Source organism: Mercenaria mercenaria, chromosome 13, assembly GCF_021730395.1.
Source record: "Mercenaria mercenaria strain notata chromosome 13, MADL_Memer_1, whole genome shotgun sequence".
In the NCBI taxonomy this organism is placed as follows: Eukaryota; Metazoa; Mollusca; class Bivalvia; order Venerida; family Veneridae; genus Mercenaria; species Mercenaria mercenaria.
The window spans coordinates 45,834,073-45,859,429 of NC_069373.1; the positions used below are offsets into that span (position 1 = coordinate 45,834,073).

At 34.1% G+C, this 25,357-nt stretch overlaps 1 protein-coding gene and 1 long non-coding RNA gene across 19 annotated transcripts in view; both read right to left on the reverse strand.

Moving 5' to 3' along the window:
• The window catches only part of LOC123528458 (neurogenic locus notch homolog protein 1-like), a 163,333-nt gene extending 158,045 nt beyond the window's left edge, over window positions 1-5,288 (reverse strand). For all 18 annotated transcript variants that reach the window (XM_053521704.1, XM_053521703.1, XM_053521697.1 and 15 more), the window contains exon 1: window positions 5,163-5,288. In XM_053521704.1, coding sequence (XP_053377679.1) covers window positions 5,163-5,223 — 61 coding nt within the window. In that variant the 5' untranslated portion in view covers window positions 5,224-5,288. The remainder of the gene's footprint in view (window positions 1-5,162) is intronic.
• A 3,271-nt stretch (window positions 5,289-8,559) lies between these two features.
• LOC123528464 (uncharacterized) lies at window positions 8,560-24,826 on the reverse strand. The gene is made up of 6 exons (XR_008366763.1): window positions 24,542-24,826; window positions 21,203-21,238; window positions 14,123-14,326; window positions 13,768-13,936; window positions 12,744-13,516; window positions 8,560-12,626 (listed from the first exon to the last, which is right to left on the reverse strand). It is a non-coding gene; the product is annotated as an uncharacterized LOC123528464 (long non-coding RNA).
• Between the last annotated feature and the right edge of the window lie 531 nt (window positions 24,827-25,357).

A 25,357-nucleotide genomic window follows, 5' to 3' on the forward strand; every position in this document is an offset into this window, starting at 1 on the left:
ACAATTTGTTTTTTCAGCAGGCGTTTTATACAAAGGCGTTTTTTTTCAAAACTTTAAATGAAACCTTATAAATCGAAAATATAATTGACCATCCACTTATATCGGTACTGGAGAGTCAGTCACCAAAATTATAGTAGACAGGCTGTAGCTTTAGAACTTCTTGTTTAACACCACCATGTTAACGTTTTACATTACGTCAACGTCACCTACTTTGGCGTGTTGCAACGTAAATGATAGATTAATCATTGGAAAAATTGGTAAATTCGTTTATCTTTTAACAATGTAAAGACAAACAGTTATTTGTAATTCCTATCTAGGACAGAAATCGATAGCCGAATAAAACTAATTCTGAGCTTCATGAACAGTAGTCACGTTTCATTTAGCACACTCAGATAAATTTCCATCATTATACCTTTATCTATTATGCATATGCATTACGATTTCCTTTTGAATGAAATTATACAAATCCATAGATTGGGTGTTTTAAAGTCCTTCAGTAATCCTTACTTTTATTTGTAGCAAACTGATCAAAAATCATACAACATTCTTCTATTTATGTTTTGTGTTCAAATTGTTATGCTTGTGAATTATATTAAAGAAACAACCATTTATCCACCTCTTTGTTATTGAAGAAACACTTAAAGTGCTGCATGTATAAAAAAATTCAATTATTATATATATGCAGCAAAGAAAAAATCTTCTTTGAAATATACATTTAATGTTTATTTTGTTAGCTGTAGCAAGAAAAATAATATATACATAAATAATTAATACTGTCTAAATCTTCTATGATTTATGGGAAAAAGTCAATATTGCAAATTTTGCTGCCATCTTGGTGGCCATCTTGAATATTTCAAAATGCTCAATGATGACAAAGTTGAATCATCTAGTTTCTATGAAGGTACATGTTGTAGAACCTTTGTATGCAAAAATAATATGTGCATACTGTTATTTTAGGTTAGGTTACTAAATGGCATTTGGCAAACTGACTATTATAATGGTTCTGGACAAGAAGATTTTTAAAGATATTTCCTACTAAGTCGATGTAAAACAAGGAACTCACGGGCGTGGCATGTATTTACATCAGGGATATGGTTTGTACAATCTTGGTTGAGACCTAATAGAGCATGCCAACTTCTAGATATCTAAGATCTTGGCCTTATGGTTTAAGACAAGAATTTTGTTAAAGATTTTCCCTATACAAGTTATTTACTATTATGTTTCCTACCACCCTTAAACATGTGCCCCCACCCCCCGGGGGGGGGGCAGAACCATTGTTACCTCCATGGGGATAATTTGAACCATCTGTAAAGGACTACTAAACCATGCTACATACCATTTATCAAACCCTAGGACATGTGTTTTTGAACAAGAAGATTTTCAACGTTTTCCCTTTACAAGTTTAAATAAAGCAAGTGACCCTGAGGATGGGGTTATATTTGACTCCATGCGAATAATTTGAGCAATCTTGGTAGTACTTTAACATGCATCATTCAAAATATCAAAGCTCCAGCACATACGGTTTTAAAATGTTCCCAATATATTTCTATAAAACAATGTGACGTCTAGGGCGGAGCCAAATTTGAGCCTAATTAAATAATCGGAACTCAACCGAGAGTTCAAAACTGAGCTGAGCATACCAACGACTTCCTTAGGTAGTGAAGACATCATAAACCCACTAGCGAATGATCTGTCCTCAGTGACTGTGAGACTTACTGTTTCTCGTCTTGACCGCGGGAAGCAAAAGGCTCACACTTGCTATGATCAATGAAGACTATCCTCCGGAATTATGGACTCATGTCTATACAGACGGATCAGCCACATGCGCCGTCAAAGATGGAGGAGCAGGAGTGTTCATTCAATACCCATCTGGCATGAGAGAAACACTACATGCAGCCACAGGAAAACGCTGCAGCAACTACAAGGCAGAGACTGAAGCACTCATGAAAGCCATCTCAATGGTTGAAGACTCGGCAGAAGAAAGCTCCTCAGTCGTCTTTTTCACAGATGCACTGTCTGTCATGGAAGCTCTGATCAACAATAAAGCTCCCAAGCTAGCCAGGAGAATGCAGAGCCTGAGTATAACCTGCAAAGTAGCACTTCAGTGGATTCCATCCCATTGTGGACTTGCAGGCAATGAAGAGGCAGACAAACTGGTAGACAAACTGACTAAGCTAGGAGCTCAGTCAGAGCAACCAACAGAACCTGTGAGTTACAAGGAGAAAGTCACCATCATCAAGGTACTAACGAGACCAAGGATGGACGAAGATGCTTTTCATCTCCTTGATCGGTCTGAACAAGTGATGATGGTCAAGCTCCGCTCAGGGCACAACAAGCTCAATCCTCACATGTACAAGAAATACAGACTGACATCATCGCCAACTTGTCCATGTGGTGATGAAGATCAGACTGCGGAGCATATACTTCAGAGATGTAAAAGGCACGACCAGGAGCGAGCTGCGACTTGGCCGATAGATACCTCAATCCACCAGAAACTGTAGGCATTGAGGATCTTAGACAAACCTCAAGTTCCATCGAGGCTACTGGTCTGAAAGTGTAGATGCGAACGACAAGAAGAAGAAGAAGAAATAATCGGAACAATCTATGTAGAGGCTCAATAGACAGAATATATTCCGAATATGAAAGCCATAGCCCTGTGGTTTTGAACAGAAATATTTTCAAAGTTTTCCCTACTTAAGACTTTATTAACCATGTGACCCCAGGGAGGGGCCATCTTAGACTCTTAGGGAAAAATTTGAGCAAACTTTGTAGAGAACCATTAGATAATCCAGATAATTATCAAAATCCTATGACTTGTAGTTTTGGAAAATATCATTTAAAGTTTTTCCTTTCGTTACATAGTAACCAGATTCTAAACGGAATTCAATTCGTAAATGAATTTTAAAGAAGACCATTAAAGGAAAATACGCGCGAAGTTTCATTTAAAATAGCTTGTTGGTTAAGGAGGAAATATTGTTTAAAGGGATATGTTGACGGACGACTTACGACGAATAATCACTGATTACGAAAGCTCAATCCTGGGCACTTCGTGCTGAGATGAGCTAACAAGAGGAACATGATGGTCCTGAATCGCTCACCTGTCCCCACATGACCAAGTTTTGATCTTGATCTAGATATCATCAAGATAAACATTCTGACCAATTTTCATGAAGATCCATTGAAAAATATGGCCTCTAGAGAGGTCACAAGGTTTTTCTATTATGTGACCTAATGACCTAGTTTTTAAAGGCACGTGACCCAGTTTTTTAAGTTGACCTAGATATCATCAAGGTGAACATTTTCACCAATTTTCATGAAGATCTCATGAAAAATATGGCCTCTAGAAATGTCACAATGTTTTTTCTATTTTTAGACCTACTGACCTAGTTTTTAACCACACGTAACCTAGTTTCGAATTTTACCTATATATCTATATATTTAAAGGTAAATATTTTGACCAATATTCATGAAGATCCATTGAATATGGCCTCTAGGAAGGTCACAAGGTTTTTCTATTTTTAGACCTACTGATCTAGTTTTTAACCACACGTAACCTTGTTTCGAATTTTACCTATATATCATCAAGATAAACATTTTGACCAATTTCCATGATATCCATTGAAATATTTGGCCTCTAGAGACGTCAATGTTTTTTTTCTATTTTTAGACCTACTGACCTAGTTTGTGACCGAAGTTGACCCAGTTTCAAACTTGACCTAGATATCACTAAGTTGAATATTCAGACTAGCTTTCATACAGATCCCGTAAAAAATATGGCCTCTAGAGAGTTCACAAGGTTTTTATTATTATTTGACCTACTGACCTACTTTTTAAGGCACGTAACCTAGTTTCAAACATGACCTAGATATCATCAAGGTAAATATGTTGTCCAATATTCATGAAGATCCATTGAATATGGCCTCTAGGAAGGTCACAAGGTTTTTCTTTTTTTAGACCTACTGTCCTAGTTTTTAACCGCAGTTGACCCAGTTTCAAACTTGACCTAGATATCATCAAGATGAACATTCAGAACAACTTTCATATAGATCCCATGAAAAATATGGCTTCTAGAGAGGTCACAATGATTTTTTTTATATTTTTAACCTACTGACCTAGTTTTTGAGGCACGTAACCTAGTTTCAAACATGATCTAGATATCATCAAGATGGACATTCTGACAGTTTTTTATGAAGATCCATTGAAAAGTATGGCCTCTAAGGAGGTCACAAGGTTTTTCTATTTTTAGACCTACTGACCTAGTTTTGGATTGCACCTGACCCAGTTTCAAGCTTGACCTAGATATCATCAAGATGAACATTCTGACTAACTTTCATAAAGATCCCATGAAAAATTTGACCTCTAGAGTGGTCACGAGCAAAAGTTTACGGACGGACGGACGCACGGACGACGGGACGACGGACGCCACGTGGTCACAAAAGCTCACATTGTCACTTTGTGACAGGTGAGCTAAAAATAAACGGCTCTAACTTTCATTAGGTTATATTCCGATTCGAAACTAAACTCACTGAGTGCACTCAATTTATTTTCCTAGCTGCCACACTTTCACACAGGAAAAATTCCGATTTGTATTCGTCAAGGTTGTTGACAAATGAGTCAACACCTGAGAGTCAGTGACTGTTGAGGGCGATCCTTTGCACACAAAATTTATTCTTACCGCTGATTGGACTAATGTCACTAATTTTTTGTGCTTCGCGAAATTCCGCGCATACTTAAATTATCATAAATATGCCATGTATAAAACAAATGTTTCCGACATCATTAAAAAATGATATACATATAGGCATTTTGCTTTGTGTACTCAATTAAATGTTCTCAAAATGTTGATCATTTCCCACTCCTTTATCATGGTTATGTTACAACTAAAAATAAATGGTTTCTACGTTTTTGTCGTAAAATCATAAAAAAGTGAAACTTCTGTGTGGAAATAAGTCTATTTAAAATCATCATGATTTACGTACATCTTCCTGATATCCATGCACTTGTAAGTCATGTCGAATAATGATTATTTTGATTAAATTCCCAAACTTTATTTATCCTGTATTGCAGCTTTGAACAATTGACTATTCATAATAAAAAAAAATCCGCTACATTATGAATAAGCACAGGTATTACACAAACCAAGGAAGAAAATTTAAACTTACAGACATAAGTACAGTGATACAGAACAATCACAAGTATGCCCAAAGTCCTTCCTCTCTCCATTTTGTGTTACCAACTATTGAAATAACTACAACCCTGCATCGCTTTCATGCAAGATTGATGATAAGGAACAATGATGCATTTTATAAATATAATATTACAACTCTTATGGATGGTAAAAGGGACACTGAATATTAAATGGACAACATCATGTTATTCAGGAGAAACTACTTTATAAATTACAGCATCAATAGAGCAGAACAATAATAACTAGTAACAAATGTTGATACAAATTAAAATCTTAAATCTTTAGGATTATGTCAGTATCGCCTTTGACTCGCATTTTCACTAGACCGGTTGTTACGTATGATTTTAAAGCTAGCAATTTATCCAATTTTACATTACGTTCATGTCAAGCAGTAACGAATAATAGCAAACATTTTCATAATATTTCGTAATTATAGTAAATCATGGTAGAACAAAAGAGCGGAATTGAAAATTTGCGCACGATTCTATTCTAAAAGACTTAAATTTTAGTTTGTTGCTTCAATTGTTTGGCTTGAGCAAGGGTTAAAAAATTGAAATATCGAGATCTCTTGGCAACAATTAATGACCACACCACCAATTTATCTTGTTTAAAGGTTTTGAAATAATTTAAAAAGAAAGCCTTTGTGCAAATACTGTGTGTAATACGGAGGCATTATAGAAGCATTTAAGATGCAGTTTCATAAACAATAATAAGGTTTGCAATGTTCAGTGTATTAAGGAGTAAACACGTTTTACTTCGTTTTACCGCTCTTATCATATGGCAGATAACGTTTATACAAAATATTATTAAATAATCAATGACAGATATCAGATAAGACATTATATTCTCATACGACTGCAATTATTTGTCTTGGTTGCATTCCATACTTCCAAAGGATCTTCTTACAGATTTTACTGAAGCAGGAAGACAGCGAAGACCGGGTACCTGTTACATATTATACGATCGAAATCAGCCAATCACATTTTTACTTCCTTATGTTTGTATACGTATCTGTAAATTTAAGGCAATCTATTTACACAATATATATAATAAATGACAGATATTAGACAAGCTATTATACCTGCTATTATTTTGTTTTGCTGCATTCTATACAAGACAGCGAAGACCTGGTATCTATTACATTTCATACAACCGAAATCAGCCAATCACATTTTAACTTCCTTATGTTTGTAGACGAATGTGTGAATTTTGAAAACTTCCTGAATAATAGACAAATAAAAATAAATTTACATAATATGAATGTAAAATTTATTTAAATGGAATATCGGAATGTCAAAAGACATAAAAGTAAATAGAATGCAGAACACAAATTATATCTATTCAGTGTGTTGTAACATTAAAATACTATTGCTAATGTGTTGAAGCGTCCTTTAAATGCATTGAGGGAATGCAAATGGACTCGTTTAATTATTTCGTGATTTGCAAACAAAAAGTTATAATACACAACAGAAATAAACGTGTAATATCCATATGTGGAAAATATTTCATTCCTACAATTTATATACAACTGTTTTGATATACAATGTATATATATTTTTTTCATTTTCATTAAATCCAATCTATAATCATGACGGCTACTTTTTCGATATCAAAATATGGCATTTATCACATGTGAACGTGGAACTCGTGTTGTATTTCATGCAAATGCGGAATGAAAGCCATGTGTATACAAAAATCAATTGTTAATGATTTAAAAGGTCGGTAACAAATCTGTGAACTAACTTTTAAAAACGCAGTGCTAATTGACATTTAGTTATTTCAGAAGGGTGGATGCATTGCAAGTATACTGGGCAGACTGCGATATAGGAAATTTCTTGTGGCACCAACCCATCGACGTTTTCAATTACGTCAATTTCGGGTATGACAGCCTTAAAAATCAAACTTATTTATAATATATCATTAATCACGTAAAGTTGTCGAGACCTTTTAGAATATTCGGCTTTTCTAAACGACCATCGAATTTCTTTATAACCGATACCAAATTATCTGCTTGCGAGCTTGACAGGCGTACCTTACATGAATTAAAGCTCGAGCTCGAGCTCTACATTTGCATATGACAAAAGTAATACATTGAGTTTCACAAAGATATTTTCTTCAGTAATAAGACGTTTGGCTGTTGTGAACTCAGTGTTGTCATAGTTTTCTGAGAATATTGTGTCAATTCAATGTATCTGTACATGCGTCCCATTACATTGTGTACATGGAGATACCTTGTGGTACCACACGATACTTAAGGACTGGTGCTAAGGGCGTGACTGGTGCTAGGGGTTTTGCTGTTGGCGTTACCTTTTATGAACAGCTTCATTCAAACCAGTTATGTTGCTTTTTTCTGGGTTGCTAATTATGCATCAAAAGCATCTCATGGCCTTTTAAACCTTTCCACGACGATGCATCTTGCAGTTGTATCCTTGCGGATCCCACGTCTGGGAAAGTCAACTTTTCTGAGCTCAGTCATATCCCTTAATATACACTATCTCTATGAATCTCTTGTATCCTAGACATCAAGTTAACTTTGAAACAGTAGTCATATTACTGACGGAACTTCGATTTAGTAGTTATACAAATAAATGCGCTTTCACCGCCGCATTTGCTACAATGTAGTGTTCTCTACGGAAGCCATTTGGGGCATTGACACTATCTTACTTCTGAAGGTACATTATTTGATGTTATTCCTCCATTCATTTGTCTATTGGTTATTGCAAATAAACGTTTCAAACTGACAGTCAACCACGAAATACGTGCAATTGAAGACTTTTAACAAAAAGCAATGACAATCAACAGCTAGCCGAATGAATACTGAATAAAACTGAGCACCTAAAAACCTAAATTTATTTTGTTTGGCAGTAGAACACATTTGAGTAAATGTTATACATATCATTCCTATTATGCTTTATGGATGACTCGTTGTTTACTGTAAATCCTGCCCTAGGTTTGAAACAAAAGATGCTACAGAAACACTTGTTTTGTCACTAGTTATTTCGAACGTTGAATATAACAATAATGTATTGTTTGGCACAGTAGAAAGCGGCACAAGCCGAAAACATCATATCTTATAATACAACAAATGCCTGTAAAAGCTTGGATACGATTTAGATTACTCCCTTCCATGCACGATTACTCTGTTTGAAATTCACTAGTCTATTTGACCGAGCTCTTATTTCAATATTGTCCCAACGGACCAAGATTTAAGTTCTTCGGGCACTACATGGTGGTATTATGCTGTTCTATCCAATAAAAGAAAGTTTCAAATGACAGAAGATTTTAGTATTGCAGACTGAAGACTGTGGAATGATATACCTTTGAGTATAAGGCACTCTATATCCTTAGATCTTTTTAAGAAGAACCAGAACACATTCTATTTTAGAGGTTTTTATTGCAATGTCAACAAATAACATGTAACCTTACAGATACAATAAGTGGAGATTAATAATAATTCCGTATAAAACTTGTCGATTGTCCTCTTCAGGAGTATCTGTAAAAGAGCTGATATGATATCATGCTATTCGATATCCATATACTACAGCCTAACTGTTTTTGATATAAATTAAATGAAAACGGTTTGGGTATTTTCCGATATTCAGGGTTTAAAATCAAGCTATTTCCTTTGAATATTGTTATTAGACCAAAAGTTGAATTTAAAACCAATGTATAAGAGTGTACATAAAATGTGTCACTTATACTTTGAAATAACAAAGGAGTATATTATAAGACGTAAGTTATATTCAAGCTAAAAAGGATGCCTAAACATATTATGGTCCATAAATATCAGCTTATTGTCACATGCAACAAAACATTGAGGGTTATATTACTTTACGGTGAAAAGGTATGTAAATACATTATTTCCCCAAACGTAAAGGACACTCAATTACCCATGCAAAAAAAGGAAACTTGAAAGGACGCCTAAGGTCTTTCTCCAAAATCAAAAGCTTCTTAAATTGCCAAAATGACCTACAGTTTGTCGGCGTGACTCTTCAAAAGCAGGAAATATGAGAGAAATGAGAATGTTTTTGTAATCTCCCGGCCCGTGTTTTTATCGGTATATATTAACGTTATGCCGGTAAAATTATAAGTCATTTAGCAATTTTTCAAGCTTTTGATGGTAGAAAAAATGTCCTCCGGGCATTTTTATATATCCAAGCTGGCCTCTAGGTAGAACCATGGTCTTTCCGTAAGCCAGCTGGATGACTTTCTTGCCTAGAGAACTCTACGCTCCAAATGAGGCCCGAACCGACATCAATGAAATGTGAGTGATTTGAAGTCATTGCGCTTAACAACTTGGTCAAGGAGACCCCCGCCCTAGCTTTCGAGATACTGTTAGTTTGGTACGTGTATCACTGTGTTACTCCGAATTATTGCCAACATTTCTGCACTCAGATACCAAATCAAAAATTATATATTGATATACTTGTATATATGTACATGAAAATGTTTAAAGCATTAACGGACTGATATTTTTATATAAGCTACACAAATGCATCCAATGTATAGGATAAACTTAAATATGATTATAGTATTGTGCCCGTTTAATAGTGAATATTTACATTTTTCAAAGGTAGTGGTATAAGAAAGAAAGGATTCCCTATTCGAAAATAAAGAATTCAAACAAAAGCAGTTGCAAAATCATATAATGACATTGATTACAGGTAAACTATTATACTCAGTAAAAGTACATTTGCTTAGATAATTGTGCGTTTATAGCATGGCATTTGGTATTCTAAAAATGCGTCTGGTTCAAATGTGAATAATACAAATAATAAAGAACATGCAACATACATATTGTACCTAGTTTTTGACAGAACCTTGCTACAGTGCTATGCAGAAAATCATAGTATATAAGTTAAAAGTCCACTACTAAAGCCCGAACGAGTATTATATGAAAACCAGTGTTTGTAGCTGAGACTTCATATTTACTGAAAATATAACCTACTGTATCGGATCTGACCAAATAGTCGTGGATATGTTCAAGAATAATTAACAAATAAACAAAAACTTTTTGCCTATTTCAAACCGAAATAATTAAGTATGTTTTCCGACTGCTTACGAACCCGTCGCATCCTCGATTTTTTTTTCGGAAGAATGCTCCGAAACGAGGCTATAATTTATAAATAGATCCAAAGATAATGTGATGTTTACACACATAACATAGGGAATTCAACATTTTTGTAACTCACAAAAACTTCATGAAAATCATTCTTATAATACAGGTAATATGCAGCCATACTACAAGTTTTTGGGTGGACAATTTAGGTCCTTCCTGAACAAATGTGTTTTCATAACTTGATCTGCAAACTTGTTTAGTCAATCTCTTTTTAGAATAGTTTTAAGAATATATACGAATAGTTATCTTACATTTTAGAAACAAAATCTGATTGAAATTTACCTACATACACTGATTGATGTACATATGGCTACATAAATTCAATAAAATTTTATACATTTAAATCATTTAATGAATAAATGGCAATCCATGGGTAAATTTATTACAATGGCAATGCTACTATCTTTCTAAAGTTAACGGATGATATTTAAACTTCTGGCACGTTAAATATTTCAAAATAATGTCTTAAAATTAGCTTGAATGTGCGGTTCACTTAAATCATGGCACAATATCTAAAAAACAAAGTCCATGCGCCTATACATTTTATTTTTTACCACTTTAAAAACCATACGTTAGTTTTGACTGTGAGAAGTTTCATTAAAATCTACATTGTACAAAAAAATTCTCACCGCCAAAATGATAAGAAAGTTGTATTTTTCCATAGAGTCCTGTTTCAAAAAACTCAGTCTGTGTAGCAAATAAACAAGCACATGGCCCCACCGTTTTCATTTGCAGAACTGTCTTAGCATATTCTAATTTTTTAAAAAATTGGGGTTCAATCAAACAGTGTAGAAAAATCGATCCTAACGTGCAGAACTAACCTAATCCATTTAAAAAAGAATAATATAACATGTCACTTGCAATATGTGTACTACATTCTATATATTAAACAATATACATGAACTCATTTTGAATGAAAATTCGTTCAAAAACCATGATGTGTCACAATTAAGGTATTGGACCCATAATAGAGTACCTCCTGTTTGAAGAGTATTGAAGAGTATTCGAATCTTACCATAAACCTACGTTGACTGCAATTTTCGGTGCGGGGATGGGGTGGGGGCGGAGGGTAGTGGGGGCGTAGGTTCAAGCCCCACTGGGGCCAATTTTTTTTCCATATTTTCCTTTTTTTCTAGTAAGTTTTTACTTTTTCTAGACTTATTATGGATTTATTGTACAAAAGTGGAAATTTTTCATTTTGTAAGCCATTTCTTACTAAATTTACCACAATCAGGAGGGGTAGAGTTAGACATCTTTAAAAATACTGAGTAACATGCGGTAAAAGTTCTCTATTTTGCCTTCATTCTTTAGATTACATATTGTGGAAGAAATGCAGGTAGATTTTACTTCTGCCCCAAGGTTATTTTTGAATGAAGTGAGCAAAATTCAAAACAGACCCACAGGGTTCGACCTTAATTTTTCAATTTTGGAGAATTTTGTCTCATTAAATTTGCTTACTTGAGGCATCCTAGAAAAAAAATGATATTTACAGTTTTATTTTGTGTTTTATAATTGTTTAACAATATTTTGATGTTTCTTTTAACAGAGTTAATGCTGTAATGAATTCTCTGCAAACGTTCTAGATAGTGGCCATCACATTGAAACTTGTCTCTACTTGAGCTTGAGGAAATGCCATAAATTATACAAAATTTACAAGAAACGGCACGGTAAAAATTGTTTAAAAATTAATTTGAAACACAGTGCGAAACATGGTCAATTTTAAGAATATACCAAGCAAATGCTATTTTTTAAACATTACTATTAGGGATCCAATACCTTAATGTAATATTTCATAAACGTGTGTCAAAACGTTCTTAATCTGTTCATATCATTAGCCCTTATTCATATAAAGGTAAAACTGTATACAGGATTTAATTGTGTTTCCACCAATGTACCGAATATTTAAAGTTGTCTGTATTTTCAATACTTGTTTAAATTTGGTAGTGGTAATTACCTTAAAAAATTGTTTTGAACATTTCAAAGTACAACGATACTAAATTATTTCATTATCCCATACTTCCTCTTTCTTAAGGTAGTGATACATAGCGGTCTTCCTCTTCATACAACTCCTTTTCTGTGTTCAGTGTCCCCTTGTCATGTTCTGCAATTGTATAGTCAATGTTGTTTAAGGTATCATAGCCTGGGTATGTACCTCCTTGGACAGCATCAACGTGATGGTCGTATGAAATGACACGATAGAAGCCCTCAGGAGCGTTTGCTTTAATAACACTGACCTCCGGCTTTCTCAATGTTTCATATGGCTTATCCTTGTCAGCTGGCGGTTTATCTTTCATCATTTTGTCTGTTACCTTTGACATTCTGTAAATATTCAAATAATTAAACAATATTTTCGTTTCAATTATTGTAATATAGAAAAATTCAATTGCTTTTGCATATACATGTTTGTAATAATTTATAGCTAACATAGTTCCTTACCGCTTGCGACGAATTATAACTGTTACCAAAACTACAATTGCTGCTGCCATAAGACCGATACATGCTAGCAATGTAGTAATTTTTGACTCATGGTTAGTCTCCAGCTCTGAAACGACAAATTTAATTAGACAGAAATATAAAAGTATTAAATTATATAAAATTAAACAATAATGTTAAGATGTTAAGCATGTTTTTGACGTACTGCAACGTCCTAAAAGCGAAAATATACACACACACACACACACACACACACACACACACACACATACACACGCATGTCATGTCACATTGTGACTTTTCCAAGATACCAAAGTAGAACTCTAAAAAACAGCTGGTAGTACCATCGATATTCTGTAAACTAGCTGGATGGCTTTCTAAAAAAAGTATTCTATTACCAACCCAGGCGATTTTTCAATCTCAGATTAGTGAGGGGCAAATCAGTCAAAGTCTGTAACGGATATCTGGCAGATATTCATCATATCTTAGTAAAACATAGTCTGATTTTGTGAAATCTAATACTAATCTAAAGAACCATATATTCCTTAAGTATTGCTTAAACTACCGTTAATGTATTTTTAACCCAAACATGCCTTTTACATGCACTTTTGTGTTCGGAGTTGTCGTGTAATGTGTACTTTGATCAGTCCCAGGAAGAGAGGTAGTCGCTGTTGCTGGCTGTGTTATCTTTGTTGAGGAGACATTGGACAACGCTTCAGTTTGCAAAAGCGCAGATGTGTGAGTTATGTCAGTATTTGGTTCCGGTATCTTCAAATCTGTTTAAAAGACAGGTCGAAAATATGAGCTAAACTTGATTAAAAGGTTTTGTGTTTGAACATTTGCAAAATTAATAAACAGTCATTAAGCAATTGCATATTTACGATACTTTTTAAAAACATATTCCATGTAAAAGTTTTCGTGACGATTATAAAGTTGTAGTGTATATTGTGATAATATTTTTTTTAATTACCGTTTTCCGTTATTTCTGTTACACGTGGTAAGCAAACTGAATTTAAAAGTAACATACCAAAGCAGTATCTCTGATGGTAATTTGACGGCAGATCAACAAAACAGTACGCCATGAACTCCCCACAGTTTATTTGCCGAAACTGTGTAAGTATGTAGACAACAGCTGTCAAAGTCTCTTAAACAAGATGTCCGATTTACCAGCCCGTCATGAGTATCCGGATTTTGACCTAGTTGTAGAATAGTTATAAAGTAATAGGACATTTGAAACAAAAACTACATTTTATGTAAAAAAAATTAACATAAATTTCAATTATATTTGTATTTCCAATGCCTGGATGAAGACTGCGTTGCATTTAATGTTCTTTGTGATATTTGTAAACCGTCTGTTAAACTTGAAATGAAAATATACCTACCGTTCATCCAGATGGGAAACTTTGTTCCACACATGAACATAGAAGGACAACTTGTACTCATTGGAGTTTTGCTCTTGTACCACATGCTTGTATTAATTGCATAAACGTCGCAAAATTTCCAGTGAAACGTTACGTTGGTTACCATTATTGTTGGGTCTCTTGTCGTTAAATATGGAATGTCAGGTATATCTGCATCGCAAAGATCTGAAATATTTTTTACAAAAAGTGTTTAGAAAAAAAAACTCTACTTGTTACATATTTTCAGCCTCTCTTGATTCAAGTAGGTGAAAGACAAAATAACTGATCACTGATTTCGTCCGGATGCAATGTGTAACTCTTTCATATTTGCATTCATATTGAAACAGATGTTCACTGTGTCTAGCACGACTTGCACATTGATAAGCGATTAGTAATAAGACATACTTACTGGTCGCCTTAATAATAGTTAACTCAACAATTTAAGATCTATTAGCGGAAATGGAATACAGTGTTTTGCTTTATCAATGAGGTACCACACGCCTGGTAAACTACAGAACTACCTCTTTAAGAGGTATACGGTAAACTGCTCTGTCGCAACTTCCGAGGTAGTGCACGTCGCGATAAAAGAACATCAACAAAGGTGAGTGTCATCATATGTTTTGCATTTTTACAAGCAGTGTATCGAATATCAAACATCGGGGAATGGTAGGCGATGTAGATATGATTTAACTTTACAGAGAACTTTAAGTTTGCTAATTCATTCTTAATTTGTGGTCGTGGTGATATTTACCAACAAGCTGATTTTGCAGTAAATTTGGCCATTTCGTCATGAAAGCACTTCAATTGTCAAATATTTACATTTTAACTAATATTAAGAAGCAAACCGAGTAGGCATGAGATAGCTGTAAAATATACAATGCATTTGGAAATAAAATATGTACCGAAATGGTTCGGGAGTAAAATTATTCACTTTTTATTGAGAGAGATAGCTCTGTCGGGAAGGAGATAGCTCCGTGTTGCATTAACAGTTTTGAGCAGTGTTGAATGTATTCGGATAGTAGTTATGTCCACTTACGGGATACAATTCAATTATCTCATATATATATATATATATATATATATATATATATTTGTATAATACATATTGCTTATATTTTCTTATATTTATTTTGCTTGTTTTGTATTTAGTGCCGTTTTAGCAAGTACTTCTGGATCCAGCACCAGTACTAACTTGTTCTCAGCAACTAACTGTCAAGTCCTCTTACAGGCACATTGTAAAATAGTCAGGGGGTTCAAACTCAAAGCCCATGATCAACAGATTATGCACTTTCACTACTGATCAAAGCGAGCGGGCTATATTTTCTTAGAATCGGCATGTGCTTCTTTTTCTATTAAAAAAAGATAAATTTAGGTAGAGAATAATTAATGCGTGAAATTATCTTGTGAAAAGCAAGGGTTGCCTGTAACTTTAGTGGAAGTGGCTCTGATACTTGTTTACACTAGCTATTACACTATATTACATTCAGATATGATTTTACAAGGCTTGTAAAATCATATCTGAATATAATGATACCATAAGTGCTTTTCGTTGAGGACACGACCAGTTTGTTTGTACGTGCCGGTAAATAAAATATACTTTGTACAAATATCAGAGTCGCTGTGACTTCACCAATGTACGAGCACGTTCAAATGCACTATTGAATCTAAAATCTGAAAGTTTTAAACAGTCATGCTGATTTACGTGCTAGATAGGACAACTTTACGTGGAGGCTAATCATAATGCCTTTAGTGTTTTAACAATGTACGCATTTAATTAGCAACCTCAATTAAACATACAATTACTGACATATTCACTGTAGTGATCGGCTTCTAAATTTAAGAACTTTCTTTATAATTGAAATTCTAATATTCTCGGCTGTTTTCATTTCTATCAATTTATCTTTTATCTGAACCAATCAGACGCCTTTGACGAAAGGGTCGTGACTTCAGATTTTGTGTAAAATTATCTTTTTTTTAGAATTTGAATTTTGTCATATTATGACGTAAGAGCATTAGAATCTTTAGATTGCGAAATTGTGAAGAAAAAAAACATGCCCGAGCCAGTAATCGCATTTCCTAATTCATGTACTGTGAAATCATTTAAATTCGCTAGCATGAAATTGCGCGCAAACGGCTAAAAGGTAGTTTCGCGCGGGCTTTAATTCGCGCATTTTCAATTTAATTTTTTTTTCAGCATCGCATTTTTTCGGTATAAAATACAGTCCCAATTGCAGACAAAATTTTTTTTTATTTTATTTTTCCTAGTGGCCTAGTTCTTGATCCAAGATAATCCGTATTAAAAGTTGACGTAGATTTCATCATGGCAATCATTCTGACCAAATTTCATGAATATCAATTGAAAAACTTCAGCCTCTATCACATATTCAAAGCTTTCTTTTGATTTAACCAGGTGACCTAGTTCTTTATTCCAGTTAACCCATATTCAAATTCATCCTAGATTTTATCCAGACAAACATTCTCATCAAATTTCATAAAGATAGTGTAAAATGCAGTACCTATTGCGTAGATACGGTATTTCTTTAATTTAACCTAGTGACCTAGTTTTTGACCCCAGATAATACATTTTCTTACATGACCTTGATTTAAACAAGACAACCATTTTGACTAAATTTCATGAAGATCAATTAAAAAATACAGCCTCTCTCTCAATAAAAATTGAATAATTTTACTCCCGAACCATTTTCGGTACATATTTTATTTCCAAATGCATTGTATATTTTACAGCTATCTCACGCCTACTCGGTTTGCTTCTTAATATTAGTTAAAATGTAAATATTTGACGATGAAAGTGCTTTCATGACGAAATGGCCAAATTTACTGCAAAATCGCCACGACCACAAATTAAGAATGAATTAGTAAACTTAAAGTTCTCTGTAAAGTTAAATCATATCTACATCGCCTAACATTCCCCGATGTTTGATATTCGATACACTGTTTGTAAAAATGCAAAACATATGATGACACTCACCTTTGTTGATGTTCTTTTTTCGCGACGTGCACTACCTCGGAAGTTGCGACAGAGCAGTTTACCGTATTCCTCTTAAAGAGGTAGCTCTGTAGTTTACCAGGCGTGTACCAAGTGTTATAAAACAAAGGGTCTTTTTTTCAACCTTTTCAAGTATTGATTAGATGATGAAATAGTTTTTTTCCGTTTATGAGTACGCATCTAATGTTACGAAAATTTATCACCGTTCCGGTTATTATCTAAAGGCAGATTGATCATCAAGATATTTAAATACAAGAACTGACAAAGATCCAATAGAAATAATCAAGATCCCCGATCGTAGCAAGTCAAAAGTAGTGTATGTAAGGATATGTAAATGTTTGGCATTTTTACAAAAACTTGCCTTAAAATACCTGACTATTATGTCTGACAAACCTTAAATGAAGAAAATTACCTATGATATTAAGATATACCTTTTGCATGATTCTTTAAAATGTTTCATTATTAGAAATTTACTTTATAGTACATAAAATCATCCTAAAGTGTTTATAAACTTTAAGGCAGAAGTTCAGGTATGATCATTGAAACAGATTAGTACTTAATTGATATTTTGTTACATTCCTTACATGCCCTGAAGACAACAAGTCAAAATCTTATTATTTGTGAAGCAATGATATACAGTAAGGTAAGATGATTGTTTAGTGTTTGAACAAAAACTATTGTAATTAATGACAAATAGCATTTTGCGTTACGCATATATTTAAAAGAGAATGAAAGAATTTTGTTTCTTCTGTTCATAGCCCCTTCCACGTAAACGTCAATATTTAAAAAATATGTGTCATTTCAATTTGCCTACAATAATTGGTATTTTATGATCTCTAAATCTGTGCGACAATACGTTTTAGATTGGAAGAAATGAGAAACATGCGTAGAGCGGGCTCTACGAGTATTGCTGAATAGCTTTTATAGATGAAACAAGAGCTGCCCGTAAGACAGCATGCTTGACTTCCTAGTGCCTGTCTCTGAAAAAGAGCATTGCCAGTAAATAGAGCTTATCTCAATCAAATATATAATAAGAGTTCAAGTCAGAAGCTTTGATAGTAACAGACATATTTGACTTTATCAAAACCTTTAATCAAAATATTCAAAGTTAAAGTGGGCATAACTTTGTCAATACTCAAATCAGAGTTATGGGGCGGTTTCCCCTTGTATAGACTATGATAGTTAATAACTGTTTTAAGTTAAGTTTAATGTCAAAAGCTTTGATAGTTACAGAGACATTTGACTTTATTAAAATCTTTGAACAAAACAAAATGTAAGTTAGAAAGTAGCATAACTCTGTCGAAATTCAAACCAGAATAATTGGGATTGTTTCTCCTGGTGTTGACTTTGCAAATAAATAACTGTTTTAAGTTTCAGGTCAATATTTGAAAGTAACAGATGTATTTGACTTTACAAAAACCTTTAACCAACGGCGACGCGCGCCGACGCCGACACCGGTGATTTCCTATAGCACTACTTTTTCTTCGAAAAGTCGAGCTAAAAGTGAATGTTAGTATTAAAGAGGTCCTGAAACTATGATCGTACACCTGCTATATCATTTACGTCTGTCTTAAAGTTGGTTAAATATAGTTTTTATTAATAAACACACATTTTTATTACATTATTCGTTTAATGCTAGATAATGGTTCAACAGACGGCTATGAAAAATCATGATAAAACATATAATTATTCATAGTCAAGTTTGGCTCAAATCCGAGTATAAGTCTTCTGACAGTCTTAAGAATGTACTAAACTTTAAGTTAATATTTAACTTTTCTTTGCTGCATGTTTGATTTTCCATGATTGTGGTACATACATGTCTACCTGAAATAGTTTTTTTAATAGAAAAGTAATTGTTTTCACGTAAGATGTTTGTTCCCAACCCTTTCCCCCGAAGAACGTGTAATGTACCACATATTAAGGGTCATAACTTCAGGGAAAATCATTAATTCATACCATTCCAACGACATACACAACGATATACACATCTATGCTCTGGTGAGGTTTGGTAGAATTAAAGAGTTTGACAAATTAAGGGTAAGGACCCCGCTGAAAATCATTTAATCATAACATGACGATGAAATGCACAGCTATAGTTCTCACTAATCACTCGGAAGGTTTAATAATATTCAGTCTTATTGTATACAACACGTTGTGTAACCACTGTAAAATATGACAAATCAAGGGCCATTACTCACTGGTCCGAAACATCTCTTTGATGTCTATAACCAGGCGTGGCACTGAAAACCTGTAAGGTTTAGTAGAAATCTGCCCAATGGTGTAAGAAAAGTTGTTAAAATATTGTAAAAGTTGACAAATGATAAAACCTTTTGCACAATAAAACACAATAATCCCCCCACTTCCACTCCTGCCACTGTAACATGGTTTAATGACTCAGGTTAAACAAATTTTAAGATGTTTGTAACACAAACTTTTAAGAACCTTATGTGTATTTTTCACTTAGTTGGCCATAACTCTGGCCTAGCTGAGTAAACTCCTAAAGAGAACACTTCATAGGCTATAAAATAATCCTTTTTTTTATGATTCTAGGTCAAGTACATTTTAACATACATGTTTCACAAACTTTTTTTTTTTGAGTAAGTCTGGACAAGAAGTCTGGTCTTGTGTAGTGAAATAATGACTATAGGTAAAATATTTCCTAGGTCAGGGGACATAACTCCTACAATACTAAACGAATCCGGACGCGAAACCCCATGTGCACAACTGCACATGCTGACCAACATTCCTGTAAACTTTCTTGACTCTAGCTACGCGCGACACAACATTAAAATGACCCATTTTAACTAAGTCAGGGGCCATAACTCCTACATGACTGAATGAGTCCGGACGCAAAACCCCAGGTGCAGAACTGCACATGCTGACCAACATTCCTGTAAACTTTGGTAATTCTAGGTCAAATACTTATGGAGCTACGTGCGACACAACATTAAAATGACCAATTTTTGACTAAGTCAGGGGCCATAACTTCTACAATACTGAGCAAATTCGGACGCGAAACCCCAGGTGCACAACTGCACATGCTGACCAACATTCCTGCAAAGTTTTGTGACTATACGTCAAATACCTTTGGAGCTAGGCACGACACAACACTAAAATGACCAATTTTTACAAAGTCAGGGGCCATAACTCCTACACGACCGAATGAATCCGGACGCAAAACCCCAGATGCACAACTACACATGCTGACCAACATTTCTGTAAAGTTTTGTTACTCTACGTCAAACGCTTTTGGAGCTAGTCGCGACAAAACATTCTCGGACGGACGGACAAGAGCAAATCTATATGCCCCCACCCACCACTCATGGGGGCCACAAAAAGAAGTGGCTACAAAAGCATAATGTCGACGAATTTAAGGGCCATAAATCTGCTGACAAATACAGAACCTGTACATGTCGACTATGTGCACAACTAAGGTAGGCAATGATCCCTTTTGTGATGTTTGCTGTTTTCTCTTGTAGATATCGAAGTAGATGATCAAACAATAAAAAATACTACACATTGGTGGGGGCAATAACTCCACCGCAAGTCATCTAAGCGTAACATGTAGCTTATAAGCACGATGAGGCTTGGCACTTAACTCCTGCAAAGTTTGGTGGGCATCAGCACAGTTATATAAGAAAAGTGGCCAAAACATTATTTTGTTTAAAATATCAAGGGCCATAACTCTACTGAAAATCATCGGACTAAACATCCGACAACATGCACAATTTAACTTGACACTGATTACTCCTGTAAGGTTTGGTGGAAATCTGCCAATTTATATAAGGAAGCCGTCAAGCATGGACATCAAAGGTCGCTTATTATGAAGATTTGTGTAAACCCGTTCAATGTTGTGGAGATGTGTGGACAAACTTTGTTACAGACATAGACGGATAGAGGAAAAGATAGACAGTAAGCACTTAATCAGTATGTTTCCCCTCCCACTACAGACATGATTACCTTTTCCTGTAAGTAGGAAAAAGTATTAAGACGCAGAAATTTGGATTATGGAGAAGGTAAACTTAAAGTATTTTTTAATCAGGAAAATAAATTACCTGTAAATGAATCGTAACAGCTGGGGTTTGCTGAACCTGCAAAATACAAAGAATAGAATATGTTAACGCTCCACATCCGTCTGATACTTGATCCGGCTAATTCATAAAAGAATGTATCGTAAAATCCCCCAAAATGTACAAGATCCGGAGTTGAGTTATGCATTGAAGTTATACTACGATCAAGTAGAATTAAGATATCTTAAAGGCTTGGACCCTGTGCTTTTAAGTGTCTACCCCCAACCCCTCCACAACTTGTCCGCCCCCATCCAAAAGAAAAGATCCAGCAGTTCATCAGTGCTTATGTTATAGCAGATTAACGTTTGCACCAACATACCTATAAGCTCCGGAGGTTTCTTATGATGACGGGAAAGAAAAAAGTGTTTACCTTGTCATTTCATTAATACAGCCATGTCATTAATAATAATAACAAGAATACTTTATAATACGTGTACAAACACTTAAAATAGGAAAATGGCGCTAAACAAATGGTATGGTAATGGCGGATTCAAATAATTCACAGTTTATTTTCCTTTATTCTGTAAAACTATTTTCCTTTTTTTCTTTTCAATGTTTTGCTGAAATCACATTTCAGATCTATGTTTGACATTTAGGAAGATGTTTCTTAATGAAATGATAGTTTGACATAATATGTTGTGGAATATTAGGTCATACACCACCACAACAATTTGGGGTCTCATTGTTAAGCCGAGTTTGTAATTTGTGTGTTTGACTGAAAATATTTTTCTTGCATTAAATATGACCCCGCACTTTTCTTTTGATAATTATTAAGAACTGACAATATTCTTCAAAAAAATGTAAACTATATACATTTAAATGAGTCCTGCTGGGAGCATCAGCCATTGGAAATTAGTCAATTAAATAAAGAATAAAGAAGGTCACCTATTTAGTTTGTTCATGTCTATAAAGAAAGAAGTAACATTAAGGGATTGATGCTTCAGTTTTGAAAGATGATACATATGTGTACAGTACTGAGATTTCTTATCTTTCATTTAATCAAAATATTGAAAACCCATAAGTCAAACTATCAAAGAGGTGAAGACAATCAAACACATCATTCATAGATTTGTTTGCAATTTACTGAGTATGGCTATCCAATGTTAGCAAAACATGAAAAAATCTTAAACGCACGTTTAACTTACGAATAATTACTGTGAAATTTGTACTTTATATAACGTTATAAATAAAAAAATGCCTCACATGCAAATTTTTGACAAATCACCTTCTATCATATTTCAAAGTGCTGGATGTAAGCTGTTAAAACATTAATTTCATAACAGAAAATTATTTTATCTTTATGTTGAAAATGTTGCTGTTACTAAGATAACATTACCCTGAACATTTGATCCCATCTATCAATTCATTCATAAATTGAAGGTGTCAAAAATGGCGGAAATTTACAATGGAAAAGATGTGTCTTTTCTACGACAAATCCAAAGTCAGTTTAGATTTTCTGAAAAATTGATATTTCAATCCTTGGAGTTTATTGAAATAACATATGAGTAAGATACCTTGGTCTTACATGTGGATAAGAAATGTTTTTAAAAAGACAAACGGTGTAGAGGTTATAATGTTTTGCGCATAGAAAAATCATTATTTAACAGGATGTGCATACAGAAAAGATTTGTATATACATCTATGAGCACATAACACATGACTAATTTGCAAATATCTCAACTAAGCGGCAAAGTTATATGATCAATTGGTATCCTTTCAGTGACAGGAGATAAAATGATTGACTGTGCTGATTCTGAAATAGAATCTCCCATAAGGAACCCACTAGCACAATATCTCGCCCGATACAATTAGGTTTCACTTCGGCAACTGCTGTATCTAATTCGTCCTTACTTCATTGTCTACTAATAGGCATTTTAATCTGCCAATTAAATATATGCCAGGAATAAGACACCTGAAAGCGAGATTGAAAATAAGTTCTTAAAGTGAAAACTAAGAACTAAAACTCTGTTTTACACCTAAAGGAAGAAAAAGAGGTAAAAATAAAACCCTAAGAACTTTTGAAACACTAGTGACCCCGATAATTCTAATCACTCGACTGAGTTCTCAGTTTTAATAAAACTTAAAGCAAAATATCAAGTTGAAGTTAGTTGGAACAGTTGTACGTTGGGAGAACTTCTGTCGGAGATTTTCATTTTGGTGTAAATAATTACATTTATGATTGAATGGTGATATTTCCTTCAATTCAATTTGCGTTAAATTCGAATAAATCATTTTATTGATTATTGATTTATTTCTTTAAGAAAACTACTAAATATGCCCTGTTTAATACTGTGAAATCATTAATATTCGTGGGGGACAAATTTTCGTGGATTCCGTGGTTAAGTCAATCCACGAAATTTAAACCCAACGAACAAGTAAAATTCCCATTCAATTTATGTTTAAAAGTTGAAATCCACGAATTCTTATCCCCACGAAATTGCTATTTTGACCAAAACCACGAAATTGCATGCCCACGAAATTAAATGATTTTACAGTATGTGCTTTCTGATATCCATTAGTAAGAATTGATTTATTTTTTCAGCGCGCACCTGTTACGTGCCCCGAGTTATATAGAATGTAGGTCTAAACCCATGTTATACAGCTACGCCGAAAACAAATACCACGGCCTACCCGTTTTACAGAAAAGATGGATGAATTTTAGCCGTTTTTAGGTTTTGAAAAAATCACTTTGTATCGTTCATTGATTGTAGATAAGTATTGTTTAAAACGTCCGTAATTTTTGTTCTTATAAAGAATGTGTCTACTATATTTAAAAACCTTCTTAGGAAATATTAACACAAACATTTTGTGTCGTATCTAATCTTCTACAGATGAAACTTACTGATAGGCCATCACTTTGCTTAGTTAGTTACAGTAATTAGAATAGGAAATAAAGAGTGGATCAGCGAGTTTGAAGCGGAAACACTTTACTAAAACATATCTCTTTCAGAAACTTTTACATTAACATATCTTCTTACGTCAATTATATACATTTGCATTGCAATATTTTCAATGAATTGTTAAATATCAGGTAAATTCACTTTTGTTTTCTCTGGTCGCACAGGTATTTGGGTAACATTTTGCTGTGACAACTAAAATTGTGTAACGAAAATGAAGTATTTTGATTCTCATAGAAACCGTATAATAAATTTCAGTGGTCTTAACCATCGCCCACAGAGGCCTTTTGTATTCGATGCTATAATTGTGTACATATTGATCTCCATATTATTTGTAAAAATGTGTACATTTTGATGTAATTCATATCTTAGTATAAATAACATTCTTTCTATCTAATTTGAAACATAAACAAAAATTGAGAAATACCTGTAGAGACTCCAAGAACAAAGCCAAAAAGCACTAACTTTAAGTACATTTTCACAGTCATCGGCTCCATTCTGCAATTTAATCAACTCGTTGATTTTCGCATTATTTTATTAAATCAATATTTTGCAGTCATCAATGTAGGCTTCCATTTTATTATTGAAACACAATACTTTTGGAAAACGTAAACTTGAATTATTGCGTAATTATCACAGGCAGGCTTTATCTGCACAATATTTCACCAAATATTGATTTAGTCGTGGTTGAATTTTTCTTCCTGTCTGTCTTGCGTTCAGTGATCCAAGAATGAATTGTTCATCCGTACCTCGTCTTGTTCAGTACCGTTTAGCTCCCTTGGCTTTATAAAATGATGTTTCACTGAATGTTAATCAAACGTAATGAGTGATGAAAAAAAGAAAAGTAAAGGTATATTTCACGGTAGCAAGGGGCACACTTAATACAGCCAGATCAAACATTGCAAAGTAGTCCCGCTAAAAATAGATACAATAATGGAGTGAAATAGCAGACGGGTTGCTTAAAACATTTTAAAAACTAGCACAATTTAGTCATGTTCAAGATAACTATTTGGGTGTAGGAACGTGCTGACATTCCGGATATCCTGGGCTATTAAGAGTATGGTGCGTGAGGCAGACTGCACCATTAAAGATCCCTAAACAGCCGCCGCAATGGCCGTTTTAACTGCTTTTTGTTACAATTCAAAGTAAGATATCCTACTAAGGAGGCTGCATTTAGGAATTTATCTTTCCCTATCGAATATTCATACTTGCTTTTGTCTCTCCCCCGGCCACCCTCCCCCCA